Source organism: Humulus lupulus, chromosome 3 (assembly GCF_963169125.1).
Source record: "Humulus lupulus chromosome 3, drHumLupu1.1, whole genome shotgun sequence".
Lineage (NCBI taxonomy): Eukaryota > Viridiplantae > Streptophyta > Magnoliopsida > Rosales > Cannabaceae > Humulus > Humulus lupulus.
In genome coordinates, this window is record NC_084795.1 from 280,351,287 (window position 1) to 280,373,732 (window position 22,446).

A 22,446-nucleotide genomic window follows, 5' to 3' on the forward strand; every position below is an offset into this window, starting at 1 on the left:
GCCTGTGGTAAATGGAGCGGGACAACGGTAAACGGATCTGGATCACCTCATCCCCAGTCGAAGGGGTAAAGCGTCCAGGACCCTGAAGCCGCCTCATTCCGCGTGGGCGTTGTCCCCACTTTTTGCCTGCAGAAAAGGTCACCTCGGGATTACACACTGATGTGTCAGGACTGCGCAGCCAAGTACTCTGACTGGTCTTGTCTCCTGAATCAGCCTCGTGACTCGAAGTGATCAGAACCAAAGCGCCGTTTTGTCGGGCGAGGCGTAATTCTAAGGTCAACCTATTGGGCCTTAGTTGGTTTGAATTTCGTGTATTTTATATCTTTTTGTATTGGGCCTCCACTAGGGAGGTCGCTTGTATCCGTTTCCCCAATGGGCCTGGGTCTGATCCGGCCCAGATCCGGTATTCCCATTAGCTTATAAATATAAGCTACTGAGCACTGTAAACGCTATGGGGATTTTGGATGAAAAAAGACAGAAACTCTGTTCAGATATTGAGAGAAACTTTCATTGTAAAAGCTTCTTCAAGCTCTAATAATATAGACTCGTGGACTAAGGCTAGTTAACGCCCCAACCACGTAAAAACCCCCTGTCAACCTTCTATTTTCATTATTATTATCAGTAAATATTATTCATTAATAGAGTTGCCGAAAATCTCGGTTAACAGTTTGGTGCTTTCTGATGGACCCAAAACGGGTATGTTTTAAAAATTTATACTCGCAAGCGCACGAATCGTATTTATAGAATAGTGTTCGTGTAAGCACGAGATCGAACCCAAAGGAGTTGTCTAAAATCGAAAAGAGAAACTATTTTAAACAAAAATTAATAAATTCTAACCTAGTTCCAAAGATTGATGAGAATTTGTAACAATAAAAATAAAATAAAATATAATAATAAAGAAATTAAAGACAATATATATAACATAAATTAATAATAGAAATGAAGATGGTAAAATAAGATTATTAAGGATTAGAATCCACAAAATATAAGTTCAATAATATTTATAAGTACATTAATTCCCAAGTTTTAGTGATAGTTAAAATAAATCAAACTATCATTTTCTAAATAGATTTATAACTTTAAGCACAAATTATTTCTAAAAAGATAGGATTTTTCTTCACTTTTCAAAATTATAATTTCAAAGCATTTAGTGTAAATCAATCTAATGAAATAACAAATAAATCAATGAACATTATTTATAAGGCAAAACATAATATTTTTGTTCTAAGCATGGATGTGTACAATTTAATGACACATCTTACACAAAGAATATCATGTTTTAGCACTAATGAAGAACAAAGTGTAAATATGTGCTAACAATCCAAAATACATGATATTTAAGATGAAAGAAGATACTTGAAGAAGAAAATTCCATAAACTTTGTTGCACAAAATGAGAAATCAACATACAAAATAAATACTATCTAATTACAAAATGTTTCATCATCACCTTAATAATCTTAAAAAGATTATAAACACATAACTAGAATAACAAATACACACTAAAAATTACAAACATAAATAGGAAAATTTGGAGGAGAAACCCCCAAATTTTTCCTCTAAAAATACATAGAAAAAAAATAAAAAGAAGAAGAAGATGAAGAGAATTGAGAGGTTTTGAATGTGTAGAAACTTTGTGTAGAGTAACCTCCTCTTCCAAATTGGATACCCTAAATGGTCTTCAAAACTCCCTATTTATAGCCACAAATGAGGTATTAAAATAATCAATTCAAATTAATTAAATTGATTAAATTAATTTAATTAATTATAATATGGTAAATAGGGGTAAATTATAGAGTATAATAATTATGTTTTTGGGTAAAATGTGTAGAAAGTGGAGTAAAAATGTGGTATTTTTTTAAACAAAATAGACAAGGGGACAAGGTGCTTTTGGGAAGAAATGTTGGTGGCTTGGTAAGTGTGGCAGGCGGCTAGTTGTGCACTGCTTCGGATTGGGCCAGGCGGGCTTGGTGAGCACCTGGAGGAATTTCGTGGGCCTGGGGGATTGAACTGAAGAGGGCCCAGGCTGTGAAAAATGCTTGCTGAAGGCTTCATTGATGAAGCAAGTTGGTGGCTGGCGTGGATTGAAGCTTGGGAAGGCTGAATGTGGCAGGTGCATGAGCATATATGTTGATGGCTGAAGCAATTGGCTGCATGTGATGGTGAGCTTCAGGAGGAAAACGTGGGGTGTTGGTGGGCCTTGGAGCTTGGGCCCAAGGTTGGGCTTGGGCTGGTTCTTCAAAAATGCAAGCTTTTCAATTCTTTTTTCTCAAAAATGCCACTTTTCTTCATTCTTTTCCTTGCTTTTCAAAGCCCAAAATTAAAATAACTTCCCTACAAAATAAACATAAACTAAATCAAAATAAAATATTTTCAATTATAATATAAATCAATTAATTCTTTTGAAAATATTAATTATAACTTAATTTATATTTAACATTTAAGCTCAATAATACAACATTTTTTTTTTTTACCACTAACTTAACAATAATAATTCATATAATTAACTACAACATTTTACAACAAAATAACTATAAAAACACACAAAAATCTATAAAATCAAAATAAGACTAATAAATTGAAAATTACTTAAAAACTTAATAAATCAATTAAAAACTCAAGAATTATGCAACAATTAGCACATAAAAAGTGGTAAAATAACTCTATTTTGTAGAGTTATCACTTTCATTGAGAGCTGAAGGAAGCTAGTGCTAACGTCAAGCCTTTACTACGATGGTGAACACACGACACACCACCTTCGACCCTACAAATCCCGAGCAAGGCAACGGAGACCCACTGCCTTCTCAGCATATTCCTCAAGACCTGCCTGAAGACGTGCCTCCTCAGACATCTTACCAAGATGAGTTGCAAGACTACGAGGGTGGGACAGAGTACGAAGTGGAAAACGAGGAAGAGTACTATGAGGAGGAAAATGAGGAGTACCACGACGAAGCTGCGGATCCCAGGACCCCCCGCGACGATCAGCAGGATTTGGAGGTGACTAGACTAAGGCAGCAACTCCTGGATCAGGAAACCAGGATCGCTGAGCAGGCGGAGGCGTATCACCGGATGCAAGAGTCTCTCCAAGCCCTGCAGGCGCTCATGGCCGCGCAGGGTCCGGCAGCCAACCCTGCAGCTGGCCCGCTTCCAGAAACGCAGCAACCCGCTCCCCAAGAGCAGGCTGGGGCCCCCAGGGTTGCCAGCCCGGTTCGTCACCCGGAGCCTTTCTCCGAGCCGGCTCAAGGAGTCCCGGACAAGGAACGACGGAAGACCCGGGAGAAGACCACCCCCGTCGAAGAAGACGGGGCACGTTCACGGTCGTTACCTAGGAAAGAGAAGGTGCTCCCCGTCCCAGGACGGGGCCACCCGATCGATCCGCAGGGGACGCGGCCACGGAATGGACAGCCCCGACACGCCCCAGGGCCAAACGGGCAGGAAAGGTCTTTGCACCCAAGTGCCTCTGTCAACAAGAACCGTCGAGAACGGCCTCGCTGCGAGGATCGTCACGCTCTCAGTTCAGGGGACGACACTTCCCGGATAGATTTACGCGATGGACTGAACGCTCGGAAAGAGCAGGCCCGCAAGGAAAAAATCCTCCCTCGAGACGGGGACCTCAGGAACGACATCAACGACATGAGGAACAAAAGAATCCCCCTGGAGGATAGCACGGCCAAACTGCTCATGGAATAGATGGCTGCATTAAAAAAGGTCACTAATCGCCTGGTCCGCAAGCAGGAAGGCGCGGACACTGACTCCGACGAAGAGGATAAAGAGCCTTACGCGAGGCACATCCTGGACGCTGTACTGCCCAAGGGGTTCAAGATGCCGAGCCTCACCGCCTATACTGGAAATACCGATCCTAGGGATCATCTATCCCGGTATAACCGACTCATGACAGTGGCTCACGTCAACGACGACGGCAAATGCCTCTGCTTCTCCATCACTTTGGGCGGTCCCGCTGAAGAGTGGTGGAAATGGCTTAAACCAGGGTCCATCCAATCCTGGTCCGGGCTGCAGTTAGCGTTTCAGAAGCAGTTCGTGGCCGCCATGAGGATGGACATGCAAATCAGCGCCCTCACCAACATTAAGCAACTACCTGCGGAGACATTGAGAACCTATATCCAGCGCTTTACTGAGGAAGACTCCAAGACAAAATTCGATGACGGACAGCGCCTGGTGGCACTGCAGTCCGGGATCCGGGTCGGGTCCCCCTTTGGGATGACATGCAGCGCAGCAAAGCTGCCACCTTGGAAGAATTCATCAGGAGGGCCCAAGGATTCATCAACTAGGAGGAAGCTCAGATCCAGGCCTTCGGATGGCCCCCAGCTCCTCACCCCATCCCTCAGACGATTCCGGGAGGTGCGGGACAGTTCCCTGCGCAGTCATATGCCACGCCCCCATAGTCCCGGGATCGGCCGTCACACCCGGCATCAATTACACCCCTATGGTATACGGCCCTGCCACGTCAAGGTACGCCCCGGCCCAGTCAACCCACTTCTCCGGTTATGGCGTCGCGCCGGCAGGACACAACATGGCCCTTGTCGTGGCCCAGCAGTCACAAACGGGAATAACTGAAGCCAGCATGAATCCCTCCCGGGGGAAGCGATCGGGCAAAGGCCAGAACCGGCCCGAGCTAGCCAAGAAGGGAAAACGAGGTTACGAGCCCCAGTATTCGGAATACACCAACTTGGTGGACACTCGGGAAAACATATATTTGGCGACAGAAAGGGCGGTCCACTACCGGATGCCTAGCCCCATGTTTAAGGGGGGAAGGAATCCGAGAGACACCAGCAAAAGGTGTGCCTATCACAAAGACGTGGGCCACACCACCGACGAGTGTCGGCAGCTCAAAGATGAGATTGAAAATCTCATCAAGCTGGGCACCTCCACCAGTGGGTAAGAGTGCCCGTGGGAGTCCCGGGCGTGTCAGCAAGCCTCGGACAATCCACGGCCCCGATAACGACTCGAACATTCCCACCCCAGGGAGGGTATGCACAGGGACCCCCAACGCAGGCCCCTCAGGGAGCCCTCGCGTCGCAGGCCCCTCAGGGAGCCCTCGCGTCGCAGGCTCCCGGCCCCGGAATGCCCTATCCCTCCGGGGCAGCGCCCCCTCGAGTGGACGGACACGTGGCGACCATCTCGGGCGGACCTCACCTAGGAGGACCTTCAAGAAATGACCAAAAGCGCTATCTGAGCGAGTTGGACCACGACCAGGAAGTTTGCAACCTTGTCCAGGCTCCGGCTCAGCGCCCTAAACTGATGAACCTCCCCATCACCTTCACGGAGGACGACGCCCGCAACGTCCATTTCCCGGACCATGACCCGCTGGTCATAGATGCACAAATCGCCAACAAGTTGGTGTCTCGTGTGCTGGTGGATGATTGAAGCTCCGTCAACTTGTTGTTCAAAGCTGCCTTCGCCGCCATTGGCTTGACGGAAGCAGATCTGGCGTCCTGCCCGACCCAAATTTACGGCTTCAATGGAGATGCGCTTCTCCCCATGGTAAAGATCCAGCTGCCGGTTACGCTGGGGAGTGAATTGCAGCACTCGTTCAAATTCTGCACCTTTTTTGTGGTGGATTGCCCCACCGTTTACAACGTCATCTTTGGCCGGCCCGCGCTAGTCGAGTTCGGGGCCATCACCTCCATCCACCACCTTTGCATGAAGTTCCCATGCGACAACGGAGGGGTAGGAACTGTCCGGGGAGACCAAAAGAGCGCCTGGAAGTGTTACCATGTCTCCGCCCGGCCCATATACATGGTCCGGGAGGAGTGCGTCGAACAAGCTCCCCTCCCTCCTGCTGAGCGAGCAGTCCGGGAAGAGGATGATCTGGACCCGCGGATAGGGGATGATCGCGTCCTGGAACCAATGGACGAAATAGAAGCGGTGTGCATCAGCGAAACCGACCCGGCCAGGATCATCCAAGTAAGGAAGAGCCTGCCAGCAGACATTCGGGCCGCCATTATCACCCAAGTCCAGGAAAACCAGGACCTTCTGGCCTGGTCCCACTCTAATATGACCGGGATCGACCGCAATATCATCTGCCACGCATTAAGTATAGACCCAAACGCGACCCCGGTCCGCCAGAAGCTCAGACCTTTGGGGACGGAGAGGGTCGAGGCCCTCAAGCTGGAGGTGGAGAAGTTGTCTTCCATCAACTTCATACGCGAGGCTATATATCCCGTGTGGCTGGCCAATCCCGTCTTGGTGCCAAAACCTAAAGAGACCTGGAGAACATGCATTGACTTCACGGACCTCAATAAAGCGTGTCCGAAGGATTGTTTCCCGCTACCCCAAATTGACCAAATGGTGGATGCTACATCTGGCTACGAGATCCTAAGTTTCATGGATGCTTACTCCGGCTACAACCAAATCTCCATGCACGTGGCGGATCAGGAACATACCAGTTTCCAAACCGACAAAGGCATCTATTGCTACATAGTCATGCCTTTCGGACTCAAGAATGCCGGAGCAACGTACCAAAGGCTCATCAATCGAATGTTTCGGGCCCAGCTAGAGCGAAACATGGAAGTGTACATCGATGATATGCTGGTCAATTCCAAGACGTCCCGAAACCATTCAGATGATTTGGTGGAGGCTTTCGCAGTTATCCGGAAGTACGGGATGAAGCTGAACCCTAAAAAGTGCACTTTCGGCGTGGCCTCCGGGAAGTTCCTGGGTTTCATAGTGAGCTTCCGGGGAATAGAAGCCAATTCGGATAAGATCAAGGCCTTGATCGACATGGCCTCTCCCCGGAAGCACAAGGATGTGCAAAGACTGACGGGGCGAGTGGCCGCCCTGAGCCGTTTCGTTTCTAAAGCCACGGACAAGTGCGTCCCTTTTTTCAACGTCCTTTGGGGGGGCCAGCGTTTCGAGTGGTCGCCCGAATGCGAAGAGGCATTCCAGAAGCTGAAAGAACACCTGGCCAATGCCCCAATCCTGGCGAAACCAGTAGAAGGAGAGCCACTGTATCTATACCTGGCCGTGACCGAGCATGCGATCAGCGCCGCACTGGTGCGAGAAGAAGAAAGGACGCAACTCCCGGTATACTATGTGAGCAAGCGGCTGATAGACGCCGAGTCTCGATACCCATTGATCGAAAAGCTGACTTTCTGCCTGTTGATTGCGTCCCGGAAGCTTCGACCTTACTTCCAGGCTCATGCCGTAAAGGTCTTAACCAACCATCCCCTGCGGCAGGTGTTGCAGAAACCCGAATAGTCGGGAAGACTCCTGAAGTGGGCAATGGAGCTGAGCCAGTTCGATATATCTTACGTGCCCTGGGTGTCCATCAAGGGACATGCCCTAGCCGATTTCATCGTCGAATGTTCCGGGATTTCCCCGAAAGAAAGTATCCCTGAGAACCCCGCGACGCCGGTATGAAAAGTCTTCATGGACGGAGCCTCGAACGAGAATGGGGCCGGGGCCGGGATCGTCCTACAAAATTCCCTCTGTTTCCGGTTCAAAGCGTCGAACAACGAGGCAGAGCACGAAGCTGTCCTCGCCGGGTTACGCCTGGCCCGGGAGGTAGGGGCAGCTAACCTGAAAATTTACAGCGATTCCCAGCTGGTCGTCAGACAAATTTCAGGGGAGTATCAGACCAAGGGAGAGAGAATGGCGGCATACGTGACTCAAGCGAGGGAAATGCTCCAAACGTTCACAATGCATTCCATCCGCCAGATCCCCCGAGAGCAAAATGTCTTCGCGGATACACTAGCAAAGCTGGCGACAGACGCAGAGGCCGAGCTGGCCGGACTGGTTCCCGTCAACCATCTCCCCATACCAAGCATCAGGGCCTCCACAGTCCACACCACCGACCACTCCGCTTCCTGGATGGGCTCGCTGATCAGATACCTGTCCACCGGGGAAGTTCCGAGCGACCGGGCCGCAGCTAGGAAACTCCTGTACCAGGCACACCGGTACGTCATGATGGACGGAAAACTCTACCACTGGGGGCTGTCTATGCCTTACCTCAGGTGCGTGTCCGGAACTGAGCTGAGTGCCATCATGCATGAGGTGCATGAGGGTTTTTGCGGAGATCACACGGCCGGGCCCAGTCTGTCCAAGAAGATCCTGCGCCAAGGATACTTCTGGCCCACCATGAAGAAAGACTGTATAGACTACGTCCGCAAGTGCGAACAGTGCCAGAGGTACGCGAAGATCCCGCGGGCCCCCCCGACTGAAATATCCTTGATGAGTAGTCCCTGGCCCTTCGCAGTATGGGGGATCGACCTTGTTGGATCCCTCTCGACCGGGAAGGGAGGGGTTAAGTATGCCATTGTGGCTGTGGACTATTACACAAAATGGATTGAGGCAGAGCCCATGAACACAATCACTTCCAAAAAGGCCCTAAATTTCGTCATCAACAACATAGTGTGTCAGTATGGCCTCCCCTACAAAATCGTGTTCGACAATGGGAAGCAGTTCGACAGCACCCACTTCACGGATTTTTGCGAAAGGCACGGTGTAGTAAAGAGTTTCTCCGCAGTTGCCAGGCCTCAGGCAAACAGGCAGGCAGAAGCCGTGAACAAAATCCTAAAGGGGACACTAAAGAAAAAGCTCCAGGCCTGTAAGAGAAAATGGCCCGAGGAACTCCCCCTCGTACTGTGGGACTACCGGACGACCGAGAGGACGTCAACCGGGCACACCCCCTACTCGATGGTCTATGGATGCGAAGCCGTCATCCCCATTGAAACGACCATCCCGTCCCATCGACGCGACACATATGATTCCACCCAGAACCACACCTTACTTCAGGAATCGCTGGATCTCATCGAAGAGATCCGGGAAGAGTCGCAAGTGCAATTGAAGATGTACCAGGACAAGATCGCGCGTCATTTCAACTCCAGAGTCAAGAGCCGTAAGTTTGAAACTGGTGATCTAGTCCTGCGGAGAGTCTTCCCTGCCACTCAAGATCCGGGAGTAGGGGTTCTAGGCCCTAATTGGGAGGGGCCATATGAGATCCAGCATGAGGTATGCCCCAGAACGTACCGCTTGAAGCGGCTCGATGATTCAGAAGTCCCGCGAGCCTGGAACGCGGAGCACCTCCGCAAATACTACCAGTAGTCCTAGAACATGTCCCAGTTTAATGTTTTCGTTGTAAACAATGTACGCCTCAGGGCGAATTTTCTTCCGAACAATGAAAATGACGTGTGCAAAACGTCATAAAGGGCTATTGTCACAATAGAAATGTACGCCTCAAGGCGAATTTCTTGCGGGGGGTGTCATCCCAGGTATAAACGAAATACCTGGCGGGGCGTAAGCCACGGTCGATCCCACCCCGGACGAGCGATGTCCGGGGGTATAAATTAAAGAGGACCGAGCCCAAGGCTGGTCCCACCCCGGACGAACGATGTCCGGGGGTATAACAAAGAGGACTGCGCCCAAGGCCGGCCCCGCCCCGGACGAACGATGTCCAAGGGTATAAAAAAGGAAGGGCCGCGCCTACGGCTGGTCCCACCCCGGACGAACGAAGTCCGGGGGTATAAAAAACGAGGACCGTGCCCAAGGTCGGTCCCGCCCCGGACGAACGATGTCCGGGGGTATAACAAAGAGGACCGAGCTCAAGGCCGATCCTGCCCCAGACGAACGATGTCCGGGGGTATAAAATAAAGAGGACCGCGCCTACGGCTGGTCCCACCCCGGACGAGCGATGTCCGGGGGTATAAATTAAAGAGGACCGAGCCCAAGGCTGGTCCCGCCCCGGACGAACGACATCCGGGGGTATAACAAAGAGGACCGAGCTAAAGGCCGGTCCTGCCCCGGACGAACAATGTCCGGGGGTATAAAATAAAGAGGACCGAGCCCAAGGTTGGTCCCGCCCCGGACGAACGACGTCCTGGAGTATAACAAAGAGGACCGAGCTCAAGGCCGGTCCTGCCCCGGACGAACGATGTCTGGGGGTATAAAATAAAGAGGACCGCGCCTACGACCGGTCCCACCCCGGACGAGCGATGTCCGGGGGTATAAATTAAAGAGGACCGAGCCCAAGGCTGGTCCCACCCTGGACGAACAACTTCCGGGGTTATAACAAAGAGGACCGAGCTCAAGGCCGGTCCTGCCCCGGACGAACGATGTCCGGGGGTATAAAATAAAGAGGACCGCGCCTACGGCCGGTCCCACCCCGGACGAACGATGTCCGGGTGTATAAAAAAAGAGGGACCGCGCCTAAGGCTGGTCCCGCCCCAGACGAACGATGTCCGGGGATATAACAAAGAGGACCGAGCTTAAGGCCGGTCCTGCCCCGGACGAATGATGTCCGAGGGTATAAAATAAAGAGGACCGCGCCTACGGCCGGTCCTACCCCAGAGGAACGATGTCCGGGTGTATAAAAAAAGAGGGACCACGCCTAAGGCTGGTCCCGCCCCGAACGAACGACGTCCGAGGGTATAACAAAGAGGACCGAGCCCAAGACCGGTCCTGCCCCGGACGAACGGCGTCCAATCCGGAAAAATTGACTTCCGGAATACGAAAGCATCCGGTTTTCCCCAGGGCAAAGGCAGGGCCTAAAAACTGGTAAAAGGATAGCAAAACTTCGGGTTGAACCGAGCCTCGAGGGCCCTGGACTGAGTGCCAAGACTAGAGACTTGGAAAATTAAGTCGTTGGGACTAGTCCCGGCCGTTGGAACCGGAAGTAAGCCTCCTGCATTCAGTTGGTCGCGGCAACTAGACGGAATTTCTACTGAACAATAAAAGGAAGCTTTCGTAAAAACCAAAGAAAGTGGCAGTGTGTTAAATATAATTACTAGCCAAAAACACTAACAAAAATACAAGGCCGGTGTTTGGTGACCGCAAAAATGTAACATGCAAGTATACGTGGTCTAATCAAGTAATATATGATAAGTTAAGTGTCGATCCCACGAAGACTGATACTAATCACCAACAATTAATTCCTAATTCTAATTGATTTGCTTAATAATTTCATATTACAATTAAAATACTTACTACTAAAAATTAGGAAACTACTAACACTTAAATAAATGCAGTAATAAGAGTTGATTTAATTTAATAGATGCAAAAGTTAGGGCTTTAGTTTCATCAACTTTCCACTTATGATTTCTACTAAATTCTCAAAATTTCTTAATTCTGTTGTGGTAGCAGATTATAATTATATATTATAGTCTTGTTAGGATCTATAATTCTCTACAATATACTATTCCCTACATCTCTGTGGTAAATCAATATATTGCAGGCTTTAAGTACATAATCCCTAAACTACACAACTCATAAAAGTACTTTCGTCTAATATGAAATTGTGATTATTTATCTATAGCATAATTATCCTTTTCTTTTCAGAGTTTAGGTTAAAATCATATGGACATGTAAATGACGATCAAACATTCACAAGCATTAAGTGTACGATAAATAATCCACAGCAGAAGAAAGAAATTCAGAAACATTTCATTAAGAAATCATAGTTTCAAGAAAAATCCACTAAAACCCTAATAACAAGATTAGTTCAAAGCAGACATAATGACATCAATCAAATTAAATATAAACATAAACATCAGTAGAGAGATTACAGAAGAGAAGAAGAATTCAAACTTTTTAGATCCTCAATGTTTTTTTTCTGCCTCCAAAGACTTATCTCTCTCTAATTCTGCATCATCCCTAAAATTAACTCTAAAAACGTATTTAAACCAAAACCCTAAAAAAAAACTAACAAATTCGAAAATTCTGAAAATCACGTGCAGCCACACGCGCCGCGGCGCTATCATCCAAGCGCCGCGGCGCGCATCAATGCTTCAGCGCATCCTCTCTAACTTCAGCAAACGCCGCGGCGCGTCCCCCAGGCGCCGCGGCCCTTCAAAATTCCAGAATTTAGGCAACTTTCTATTTCTCCCTTGCGCCGCAGCTCTCCATTCAAGCGCCGCGGCCCCTAAAATTCTTCCAAAATCTCGATTCCAAACTGCAAATCTACCCATTATCTCCGCGAATGAGTCTTCAGCTTCCTTCTTATCAACTTTTAGCACAAATTGCTCAATTTCAACTGATTTTTCAGTCATTTGCCAAACTTCACGATTTCCTCTCCTATTTCCTGAAAACATACCAAAACAAGCATAATACCGCAACACACTCCACCAAAAATGACTCAAACTGATCCTAAACACATGTTAAAACTATGCTAAAAACAGACTCATCATTCGGGCCTACAGCGCATCCGCCCGGAGGTCCGCGTCCTCCCTCTCCTTGGCCTCATACTCGGCCCGCTTTGATTCAGGATCAGGAAAGATGAGAAGGTTCATATTCTTATCCTTGCACTAGGCCATGTAGATGGCCTCATCAAAGGTGACATCCAGTAGGCCCTTAGCCTCCTCCTTTTCCTTGCGGGTCGTCTTATGCGCCGCCTTCTCCTGAAGCAGAGAGTCGCCCAATTCCCAGACTCGGGCTTTCAAGGCCAGGATCTCCTCCTTGTCCAGGGCGGATTGCGTCGTGGTCGTCTCTAAGAGCGTCGCCCATTCGTCGGCATCCTTTGTCTTCTGAGACAACTCCTCTTCCAACTCGGCCTTGGCGCGGCCGAGCTCCTCGCGCTCCGCCTTCACGCGGGCCACCTCTTCCTGGAGATAGGCCGTCTCCCAGCCAAGGGTCTCCTTGACAGCCTCCCTCTGGTTCACGGCCGCCTCCAGCTCCAGCTTGGCCATCTCCATCTTTATGGCCAGCTCGGCCACCAGATCAACACTCCTCTGGGACAACAGATCAACCTGTACCAAAGAAAAGTTAGAAAATAAAACCACCATCAACAAATGCTGGAAAGAGTATAAGAGAAGTGAAAATTACCACGGTGGCCTGGTGGCGGAGAGCCTGGGAGATGAACAACACGTCCGGGTTGGCTATTGTGGCGTACCTCTTCAGCTGAAGGTTGGACATAGTGCTCCCAACCTGATCCAGCAGATCAGCCGCCATGGGGGCAATGTCCTGACCGAGCTTAGGGCGGAAGCCCGCTTCGGCGACTAACCGGTCCACGATCGGCTGGGGAACGTTGAACTCGGCAGGACGATCCGAGAACTCGACCTGACGACGAATTTTCAGGGCCTTATAAGCGTCGTCCCTCTAGCACCAGCCGTTTTCCCAGGTCCGGTTGACCAGCCGGGACTGCTCGTCCCGCAAGGCAGACTCCCCCTACTCGAGAAGAGTTAGGCGGAGGGGAAGAACTGGCGGTGCAGGGATTTCCTTCGCGGTCAGCCGACTCTCCCCGTGCGACTCCTCAGTTGAGCCCGCCCGCGTCGTCCGGGGCCTCTTCCCGAGGTTGCCTTCCCCGGCGTCCACTTCCGAGCCTTTCTTCCCAGAGCTCCGGCTGACGGCTTCGCCCGCCTCCAAATCAATCACGGGGGGCTGGTCAGAAGTGACGTCCGCAGCAGGCTCCACGGCCTGGAAGGGAACCACGACTAGAGCTTCGCCTGGACAGAGCCCAGTCCCGGGTGCTTCCTTGGTGGCGGGGGGGGCTTCGTGCCCGTCACTTCGTTTGCTTTCCTGGCCGCCTTCTTGGCTGCCCGGTCCCTGATGAGTCTCCTCATTTCGCTGGCCGGGTTAGAGATGTCGGAGTCCTCTGCAAAAGTACAGAAAAAGGAGTTAGGATGATAAGCCAAACAGATGAAAATACACAGCAGTAAAAAACGGCCCGGGATGAACACTCATCTAAGCCCCGAGCGAGACTCAATTCTCTTAAAGCGAATGAATGGATCCGGTCTCCTACGTCGTCCGGGTTCAGAAACCCCCCATACTGGAGGAACCCGGATAAGAACATTAGGACCTCTGATCCTACAGGGACGAGAGATGAAGGCCTCATCTCCCCATCGGCCCCAAACGCGGGGCCCGGCGGTACTAGCCTATCCCTGACTAAGTCCCCGACTTGGGGAGCATCAGTTAAGATTAAAGGGGAGTTACCTCGCCCCGATACGCTAGCCCCGGGAGTCCCGATGTTTGGTAGGGCATCTTCGAAAAGCTCCTCCAACTCTTCCGAGGTGGCCGCTTCCGCCGGGGGCTGGATCTTCTTACGTTGGGCCGTGTCGGCCCGCGCCGCTCTCACCACCGTGGCAATGTGGTCGAGGACCAACTGCTCCCTGACGTCGGCGTTCTTCTCGCATGGGATGCCCCAAAGGCTCGGGATAACAATGGTCTGGGTGGCCTCAAGCATCCCAACTAGCCGGAGGTTGTCGTCCCTGACGTAGCCCCCTACGTCCAGCTCCTCCGCGGTCAACTTAGCATAATACCTCCTCCTTTCCAGGAGGAACTCGGTAAGGGGGGTTTGAACGAAGGGCCCTGCGACCCGGAAGACATGGTAAGAGACGAGTAGAAAAGATGAATAAAAGGGAGAGGTCCGGAGGATACTTACCCACTCGCTGGAAGTCCAACAGCTGTGTGGGGTTCTTGTCAATGAGGAACCCGGATGTCATGAACCAGTAATGCCTGATATCCGGGGGATGCCTCCAGGAGCTGGTAGGAGCAGGATAGCCGCTCCGCGGCTGCAGCCTAGGAAAGCCGTCCAGGGTCTTATTTTTGACGTTGACCTGCGGCACCAACTTGTAGAAGTACAAGACTTCCGCAAGGGTAGGCTCCGCGATCTCCTTCGCGACGCAAAACACCCTCCACCCAGCAAGCAGGCGGTACGCTTGCGGCAACAACTGGAATGGTGCGATCCCCACGTACGTCAGGAACCGCACGAAATAGTCATGAAGCGGGAGCGTAGCTTCCGCGCTGATGTGGCTGGCGCTCCATGCTCCGAATCCGTCCACGAACGTATGCGCCCGCTCCTCGAGCCTGGCCAGGCGGTTATGAAAGAGGCCCAGAGTTGACTCGATGCCCAGTCGCTGCTCCAGGAGCAGCATCATCCGGTAGTTCCGGAACGAGTTGGCCGTTACGTCCATTTCCCACCTGTTGTTCTTGGGCGACTGGGATCCGGGAACGACGACAGGGGCCTTATTGACCTCTTCTTCGGAGTGGAGCGTAACGCCCGTTGCCATAACTAACGATCTGGGGACAAAGAAAGAAAGACCAAGCAGTCAGTACCCAAACCAAAGAAAGTCAGTCAAGGTACGGGGAGTCTCCTAAGGACTGCTTGGAGTCCCGTCGGATCAGGTCCGGGACTCTGGGGAGCCCCGAGGCTCTGATCGAGAGAAGAGACTACTAAGGCCCGCCCCTCGTCCGGGAGGCATCCGGATACGGAGCAACCCGAATCAGGCAACCTTCCTAACGATTTCTAAAGCATAGCCTAAACGCACGCATCAAAAGAACACAAGTTCACAAAGTTGGCAAAAGAGTAAAAAAGACTTACTGTATGGTGTCGACCGTTGAAGATGATGGTTGTTCGACTGTAAGGATGGCAGAACCTCGTTCTTAAAGTGGCGCAGCCGATGTAGTAGTTCGTCGACGGGACAAACCCGAGAAGCGTCGTCAGGTAGAAGAACGGAAGCTGGGGTTCTGGGGAACAGGCGGCGACGCAGAACTAGTAGGTGGCGGTGTATGTCGTCGGCGATGTCGGACATATAAAACTCGAAGAATGTTTGCGTTTTCTTGAGCTGGTTAGAGGAGGTAAAAGTGCCAAATGTGGTTTTCTTGGGGTATTTATACTGGCCCCAAATTCTGGCCCACGATCCAACGGACAGGTGTCTCTTCATCAGACGGTCAGGAGTCGCGCAGGGGCATTTAGGAGTCCTTTCAGGTTGGATCCTCCCCATCTCAAATCCGACGGCCCAGGAGTGGCGGATGCCAAAGGTCGCCCCATCCTACGGTCCACCTTGTTCCAGGGACATTAATAATGCCCCCCCCCGTGCGGATGGGACGCCTCGAGACGTGCACTGACACCCTAGTCTAGACCTAGCGACCCATCAAGGCCCGTGCAGCAATCACCCGGCGACACGTGTATCGTTGCCATAAAGCGGGCCGAAGGTAAACGGTCTGGGCTAAGCATCCAACTAATGCCACAGCCTTTTGATCGGACCCCTGAACTCAGGCAAGAACTGGGGAGGCAACCTGGCGAGCGCCGCAGGGACAATGCAACCCTCCTCCCGGCAAGCCCGGGCGAAGGCTTGGGAGGTAAATGTTATCCCCATTTCCTGCATGGGCTCTGGGCCTTCGTCTTGGCCCGCTGTCAGAAGGCCAATTCAGCACGTGGGCCCGGCCCAAGGTCTCTTGGTATGGAGAGTGCCCAAGGGGACGGGTATGGACCGGGGACTCAAGACTGGGCCCATTGGAGGGGTCCGGGATGTCCCTCCGGGTCCGTCCTCAGCGAAGATAGTCCGGGCGATGCCCAGAGGGCTCGGATCGTCACGGCTACGCGTCCTGGTCCCGGACCCTGATACGGTCCGGGCCTGTGGTAAATGGAGCGGGACAATGATAAACGGATCTAGATTACCTCATCTCCAGTCGAAGGGGCCAAGCGTCCAGGACCCTGAAGCCGCCTCATTCCGCGTGGGCATTGTCCCCACTTTTCGCCTGCAGAAAAGGTCACCTCGGGATTACACACTGATGTGTCAGGACTGCGCAGCCAAGTACTCTGACTGGTCTTGTCTCCTGAATCAGCCTCGTGACTCGAAGTGATCAGAACCAAAGCGCCGTTTTGTCGGGCGGGCGTAATTCTAAGGTCAACCTATTGGGCCTTAGTTGGTTTGAATTTCGTGTATTTTATATCTTTTTGTATTGGGCCTCCACTAGGGAGGTCGCTTGTATCTGTTTCCCCGATGGGCCTGGGTCTGATCCGGCCCAGATCCGGTATTCTCATCTGCTTATAAATATAAGCTACTGAGCACTGTAAACGCTCTGGGGATTTTGGATGAAAAAAGACAGAAACTCTGTTCAGATATTGAGAGAAACTTCCATTGTGAAAGCTTCTTCAAGCTCTAATAATATAGACTCGTGGACTAAGGCTAGTTAACGCCCCAACCATGTAAAAACCCCATGTCAACCTTCTATTTTCATTATTATTATCAGTAAATATTATTCATTAATAGAGTTTCCGACAATCTAAGTTAACAAGGTTGTTAAAAACTTTTTCTAAATTATATCATTTATAGAAACCTAGTCCTTCCGTTACATTTTGTTTTATTTTGTCATTTAAATGCTGATGTGGCATTGTAAATTATGATATTGTATTGGCTTTCGAATTTTGACCATTACCAAATTGTGTCTATTTTTATTGGAAAAATTAATTTAAAAATAATTCAAGCCCAATATTTTTTTTTAAAATAATTCAAAATTCAAAATAAAATTAAAACAGTAACATTAAAAAGAACGTTAAATCTTTGAAAAAAATCTTGCTTCAAATCTATAATAATTTAATATATAAAATCGAAAGTTAAATGAAACTAAAACCTAAATATCAAACTAAATATATATATTCTTTGTAAAAAAATAGAAAGAAAAGAAAAAAAAATTATCAAAATATGAAACGATTAAAGCTGTACAACTAAAAACCAAGCAGAGACGAATCATTTCTTTTTGATTTATAACAAAAATAAATAAGTTGCTAAAATAAAACGGAAACTAACGTAAATACTATGTTTCTATAAATAAAAAAGTAAGTTTTAGAGGAAAAATATTAATTATTCAACAAATAATTAAGAATTAATTTACATATAACAGTTTTGTTTTTGTTTTTTTTTTTTTTTGACAAATATTCTACATAAAACTATTAGTATATATTCCCGAGTTAACTAGCCAATCGATTGAATCGGAATTAAAATTCTATTCCAATAGACTAACTCTCCTAATATTCATATGTTTATCCACAAAACAATTATCATCCTAAGAATAACGGTTTTTTTTTAAAAGAGATTTCTAAGGTTTGGTTTTATTACCATTAGCACTCTTATTATATTTTGCTGACTTTGATGACCAAAAGAGATACCTACCTCTCTTTAGAGCGTTGCTATTTAATATCTTAAACTGTCTAAAACCGTATGATGTGTTATTCTATGATTAATTAGTAATATCCTATAATACTTATTAAATTCAAATAAGTAGGACCCGATATTGAATTGTATCAATATCTTTAAGAAAATTACTGAGCACCACTAATATCGAGGTAGCGTACTGCTATTGGTGTAATTTAATATCGGGTCTCATACATTTAAATTTAATAATAAAGGGTTTATATTTTTTTGGACCATGTGATTTTTCCTATTACCTATTTGGGCCCTGTGTTTTGACAAATTACTTTTTGGATCCTATGTTTTGTAAAATGGTTAAAATATAACCCTAAACTTAATTTTGATGAAGAAAAAATTGAATATAACAACAAAGTTTTTAAGCAGAATTGTTTTATTTTTGTTCTGAATTGTTAATTTGGTAAATTATTTATGATTTTAGTTGAGAAAACATTGACCAAAATCGAATTTAGGATTCTATTTTAAAATTTTTACAAAACATAGGGTCCAAAAGATAATTTTTCAAAATACAGAGTCAAAACAAGCAATGAGAAAAAACACAGGGTCAAAAAATGTATAAATCCTTTAATAAATATTATAAGATATCTCTGACCAATTATAAAGTGTCACTTTATATGGTGATGAACACCTTAATGTACCAAATAACAATACGAAAAAAATCTTAAGAACTTATTAATTAAGAAAAGTATAATCCGTTAAACCATATAATATATGTTTTTGTAATCCGAAGCTAAGACTTAGACACCCCAACCCCAAGATCCAAATCACCTAGAAATAAACATATATTATTATAACACAATAACCGACAACGTCAAAAGGTGCAAGTTTTATTATTTTTATAAAATAATAATAATAAATGTAGAAGCATAGCAACATTGCTCTTAAATTGAAAAATTTCTTCGTAGAAGCATCATACGCATAAACGCCGTTCCATAATTCAAGTAATTCATCTATTAAAGGCTCCAAATAAACATCTATATCATTTCCAGGTTGCTTTGGTCCAGGAATCAACATAGATAGAAATGTAAACTCGTCCTTCATGCACAATGAAGGTGGTAAATTGTATACAACGAGCATTACTGGCCAGCAGCTGTATGCAGAACTCATACTTTTATAAGGGTTAATGCCATCAGCAGCAAGTCCTAATCGAAGGTTGTTAGGTTCAAGTGAAAAATCTGGCCATCTCTCATTAATTGCATCCCAAGCCTCTGAATCTACTGGGTGGCGCATCTTCCCATCTGTGCTTTTATTAGTAAAATGCCACTTTAGACTTGTAGCTGTCTCCTTGGATCTAAACATCCTTTGAAACCTTGGTGTAATGGGAAAATATCTCAACAACTTTGTAGGTTGGCCTAGTAAAATCTCATTTGTGTGCACATTTTGTTTCCATCTTGAAGAATTACACTTGGGACATTCTTAGGCATCAATATTTTCTTTTGTAAACAAACAACAATCATTAACACAAGCATGGACATGCTTATAGTTAAGATTAAACTTCTTCAGAAACTTGTTAACTGCATACATAGATGTTAGAAGTAGATTATCTTCTGGCAACATAGCTTTGATCATCTCCAACATCTCAGTGAAACAAACATCTGAGACTCCATGCTTTGTTTTCAGATTATATAGGCCAACAATAGATGAAAGTTTAGTGTACTTTAAGCAACCTTCATACAATGGTGATTCTGCATCCAACAATAGCCTATTAAAATCTTCATCGCTATTATCATAATCTAAATCATCAACATTAGTCGAATATGCTTCAACATCATTAGTCGAATATACTTCAGCAGTTTGAAATACATCATTTGAAGGCCCTCTATTTGTCGTGCTATTTTGATGTAGATCTTCTCCATGATGGAAGCATGTTTTATAAGATTTGTCCATGCCATACACTACCAAGTGTTCAACAACTTCATTTGAAAGTTGATGTCTTAAATTCTGGCATTTGTTGCAAGGACAAAGAATCTTATTAGGAAAACCAGCATTAATTATTGCATTCTTCACAAACTCCCTAGCTCCATTCTCATATTCCTTTGTAGCTCTACAATAGTCAGAGCATATTTCAATAATGAAGTCCTCGAACTCAAACTTAAATCCTAAACTATATATTTTTTTTTACTAACCTGTTAAGATGGACCCAAGTTTTATCCATCTGCACTATACAACAATTATAACCATTCAATATATTGACTAAGAAAATCAGTAATACACCAAACCATCATTCAACACATAGGACAAGGAAACAATCAAAGCAAAATGACACCAAACTTGATGTCCAAAGTTGGTAATAAGAGCCTATATATCTTCATTTTTTAAACTTTTCTTCTGTGAGAAGGGACAAGAAGAACACTAACATATATAAAACAAGAAGTACAAAAGGCTATGCTATATGTGTATGCCAACACGCAATAAGTACATTCATACAATTATATGTTATAATCAAACCAATCAAACAAACAAACACAATTCAATTATAGGATAATCATAGACAAATCTACATAAAATCGAACAATATTTTCCCTACACTAGCAACGAACACACAAGTTTTCTTCCTTATCTCCGCAGCACACAAATTTCTCAGATCCTACTTCACTAAAACACACAAGTTCTCAACCTTCCGTTATCACCACAGCACACAGTAACAATCCCAGAACCTACTACACTATGGATGAATATTTAAGATATTCAAACTCCTCTAATATTTGCGTAGTATTAAAATAAAAGTTAGAGGCATACCTCTTGCAAACTGTTGCCAAAAAAGTTTCTTTGAAGTTCGTCTCAGCACATAAACACCTTTACAATGTAATGAGATATAATGAAAGTGAGTCAAATCTAAATTCATAAAATACGTGACAATTCATAAATATATATTTTTACCAAGCAAAAGAAGAGTTAAGTCACATGGAGAACAAGGGTATACTCCAATTAAAATAAAATACATTTGCAGCAGCTTTAATAATTTTATTTGTTTCCTTTATAAAAATGGAAGCATTAAATATCACTATCAACATCTTTATTATTTTATTTTATAAAAAACCCTCACTAAATGTTTTAAATGCAATTAATCCCCTATCTGTCCCTGACTATAATATTGTAAATAATTAATTAGATAGGACTTTTGCATTAGTAGGCACTCTATCTATCTAGTGTAGTAGGATGTGAGACACAAAACTCAAAAGGGTGACTACTTAATTAGGTCTGTACGATTATAAATATTGTCACAATATATGTATTCTTCTAATTATATAAACTTGTGTATACGTGTGTGATTGTGTAAGGGTGAGAATATTTGTACATATATATATTACTTATAGTATATATTATTTTTCTCATTGGAAGTATAAGTAAAGATTACGATAAAAAGTGAAAACGATACCTTTCAGTTTCAAGCAGACAAGATCATCTTTTGTATCATCTGAATTCTATTATATAATACATTCACATTTATATTATAGCTATATAATAGAGGCATGTCACTGCTTTTCTTACTAATTAAATAATCCATTTCCAAACAGGAGAAATAAAACAGGGATACTAGGACTGAACTGGTTTAGTTTAGACAGCTTATACCCACTTATGGAAAATCCCCACTTCTTTATTGCATTAAACATTTAGTGAGTGCATAGATTAGTGTTGACATTATAATGTTATTTTCATATATATGTTATTTCAGGGTGACTAAGAAGTTTGGACGACCACTACATGGTCCTTGCATACTCAATTTTACTGTTCCAGTCAGCAACTCTAAAAGAAACAGCAGAAAAGCAAACGGCAGAACAAAGATAAGGGCAAAAACAATTAACCATAATAGGCACAAACAGTATATAATTCTCATTTACTGAACTTAATTAATGCAATAAAGCATACAGAGGAAATCATGAGGAGGAGGCTGGCATTGACAAAAACTGATGGTCGAACACTAACTGAAGTCGTATATGTTGTACTTAATGCATATATGTGGATATCATATTGACAAATTTCAGGGCATAAAGTTACTAAATCTGAAGGGGAAAGCTAAAATAAGGAACTCAAAAATAAAGAGAGATTTCATACTCACAATTATAGAACAATTGTAAAATCGTCGGAGTATTCGTCAAAGTTAGAAGAACAACCGTAAACTCGCCAGGGCAATCGTAAAAATGGTGGATCAATTCATCTAAAATCGTCGGAGCACATCAATTCAGTCAGTCGGCACACACAAAGGAAGCTAGGTCATTCACGGCAGAGGAAGCTGAAAAAGAATTTTAATTCATCTAATCAGATCTGAGCACATAAAGCAAGCAAAAACAAAGTAATAATCAGTAATCGAGAACCAAATTGCTTCACACCAAAAATATATAGATAGATACAGACATTGAAAAGAGAGAAAGAGCAGTCGGCACAATCTTTGCTAAGTTGGGCTGGTTTCCCTGCTTCTCCTGCTCGTAAGCAGAAGGGTGTTCCTCTGATCCTCAATACCTTCTTATCACGTGAAAAGTGCCATGCATCAGAGCTAGAGCAAGGACCCAACGTCAATGGACCCGATTGGGATTTTCTTACAACACATTGACCAGTTGCAGGGTGTG

The 22,446-nt window shown here is 45.9% G+C and overlaps 2 protein-coding genes across 7 annotated transcripts in view; one reads left to right on the plus strand and one right to left on the minus strand.

The window, feature by feature from the left end:
• Positions 1–22,446, plus strand: part of LOC133825780 (jacalin-related lectin 4-like) — a 115,481-nt gene that overhangs the window by 89,786 nt on the left and 3,249 nt on the right. The gene's annotated exons all lie outside the window — the stretch shown is intronic.
• On the minus strand, positions 1,386–22,446 carry LOC133824624 (uncharacterized). 6 transcript variants are annotated; one of them, XM_062257575.1, is made up of 5 exons: positions 22,235–22,446; positions 21,939–22,144; positions 20,618–20,674; positions 20,005–20,033; positions 18,720–19,922 (listed from the first exon to the last, which is right to left on the minus strand). In XM_062257575.1, the coding sequence occupies exons 4-5, from the start codon at positions 20,031–20,033 to the stop codon at positions 19,295–19,297; spliced, it is 657 nt and encodes a 218-aa protein (XP_062113559.1). In that variant the 5' UTR covers positions 20,618–20,674; positions 21,939–22,144; positions 22,235–22,446; the 3' UTR covers positions 18,720–19,294. The 6 variants fall into 6 exon arrangements, 5 of the variants coding, with proteins under 5 accessions (XP_062113559.1, XP_062113558.1, XP_062113557.1 ...); XM_062257574.1 differs by having other exon boundaries at positions 20,005–20,038; XM_062257573.1 differs by having other exon boundaries at positions 20,618–22,144.

What these genes read in the sequence shown, in the direction of transcription:
- LOC133824624 (XM_062257572.1), bottom strand. Translation starts at nt 20,723, where the DNA reads ATGAATTTAGATTTGACTCACTTTCATTATATCTCATTACATTGTAAA. An exon ending in TTGGCAACAGTTTGCAAGAG is followed by an intron (nt 20,039 to 20,617) that starts GTATGCCTCTAA and finishes ATTGTTGTATAG; the next exon opens with TGCAGATGGATAAAACTTGG. An exon ending in ACTTGGGTCCATCTTAACAG is followed by an intron (nt 19,923 to 20,004) that starts GTTAGTAAAAAA and finishes TGACTATTGTAG; the next exon opens with AGCTACAAAGGAATATGAGA.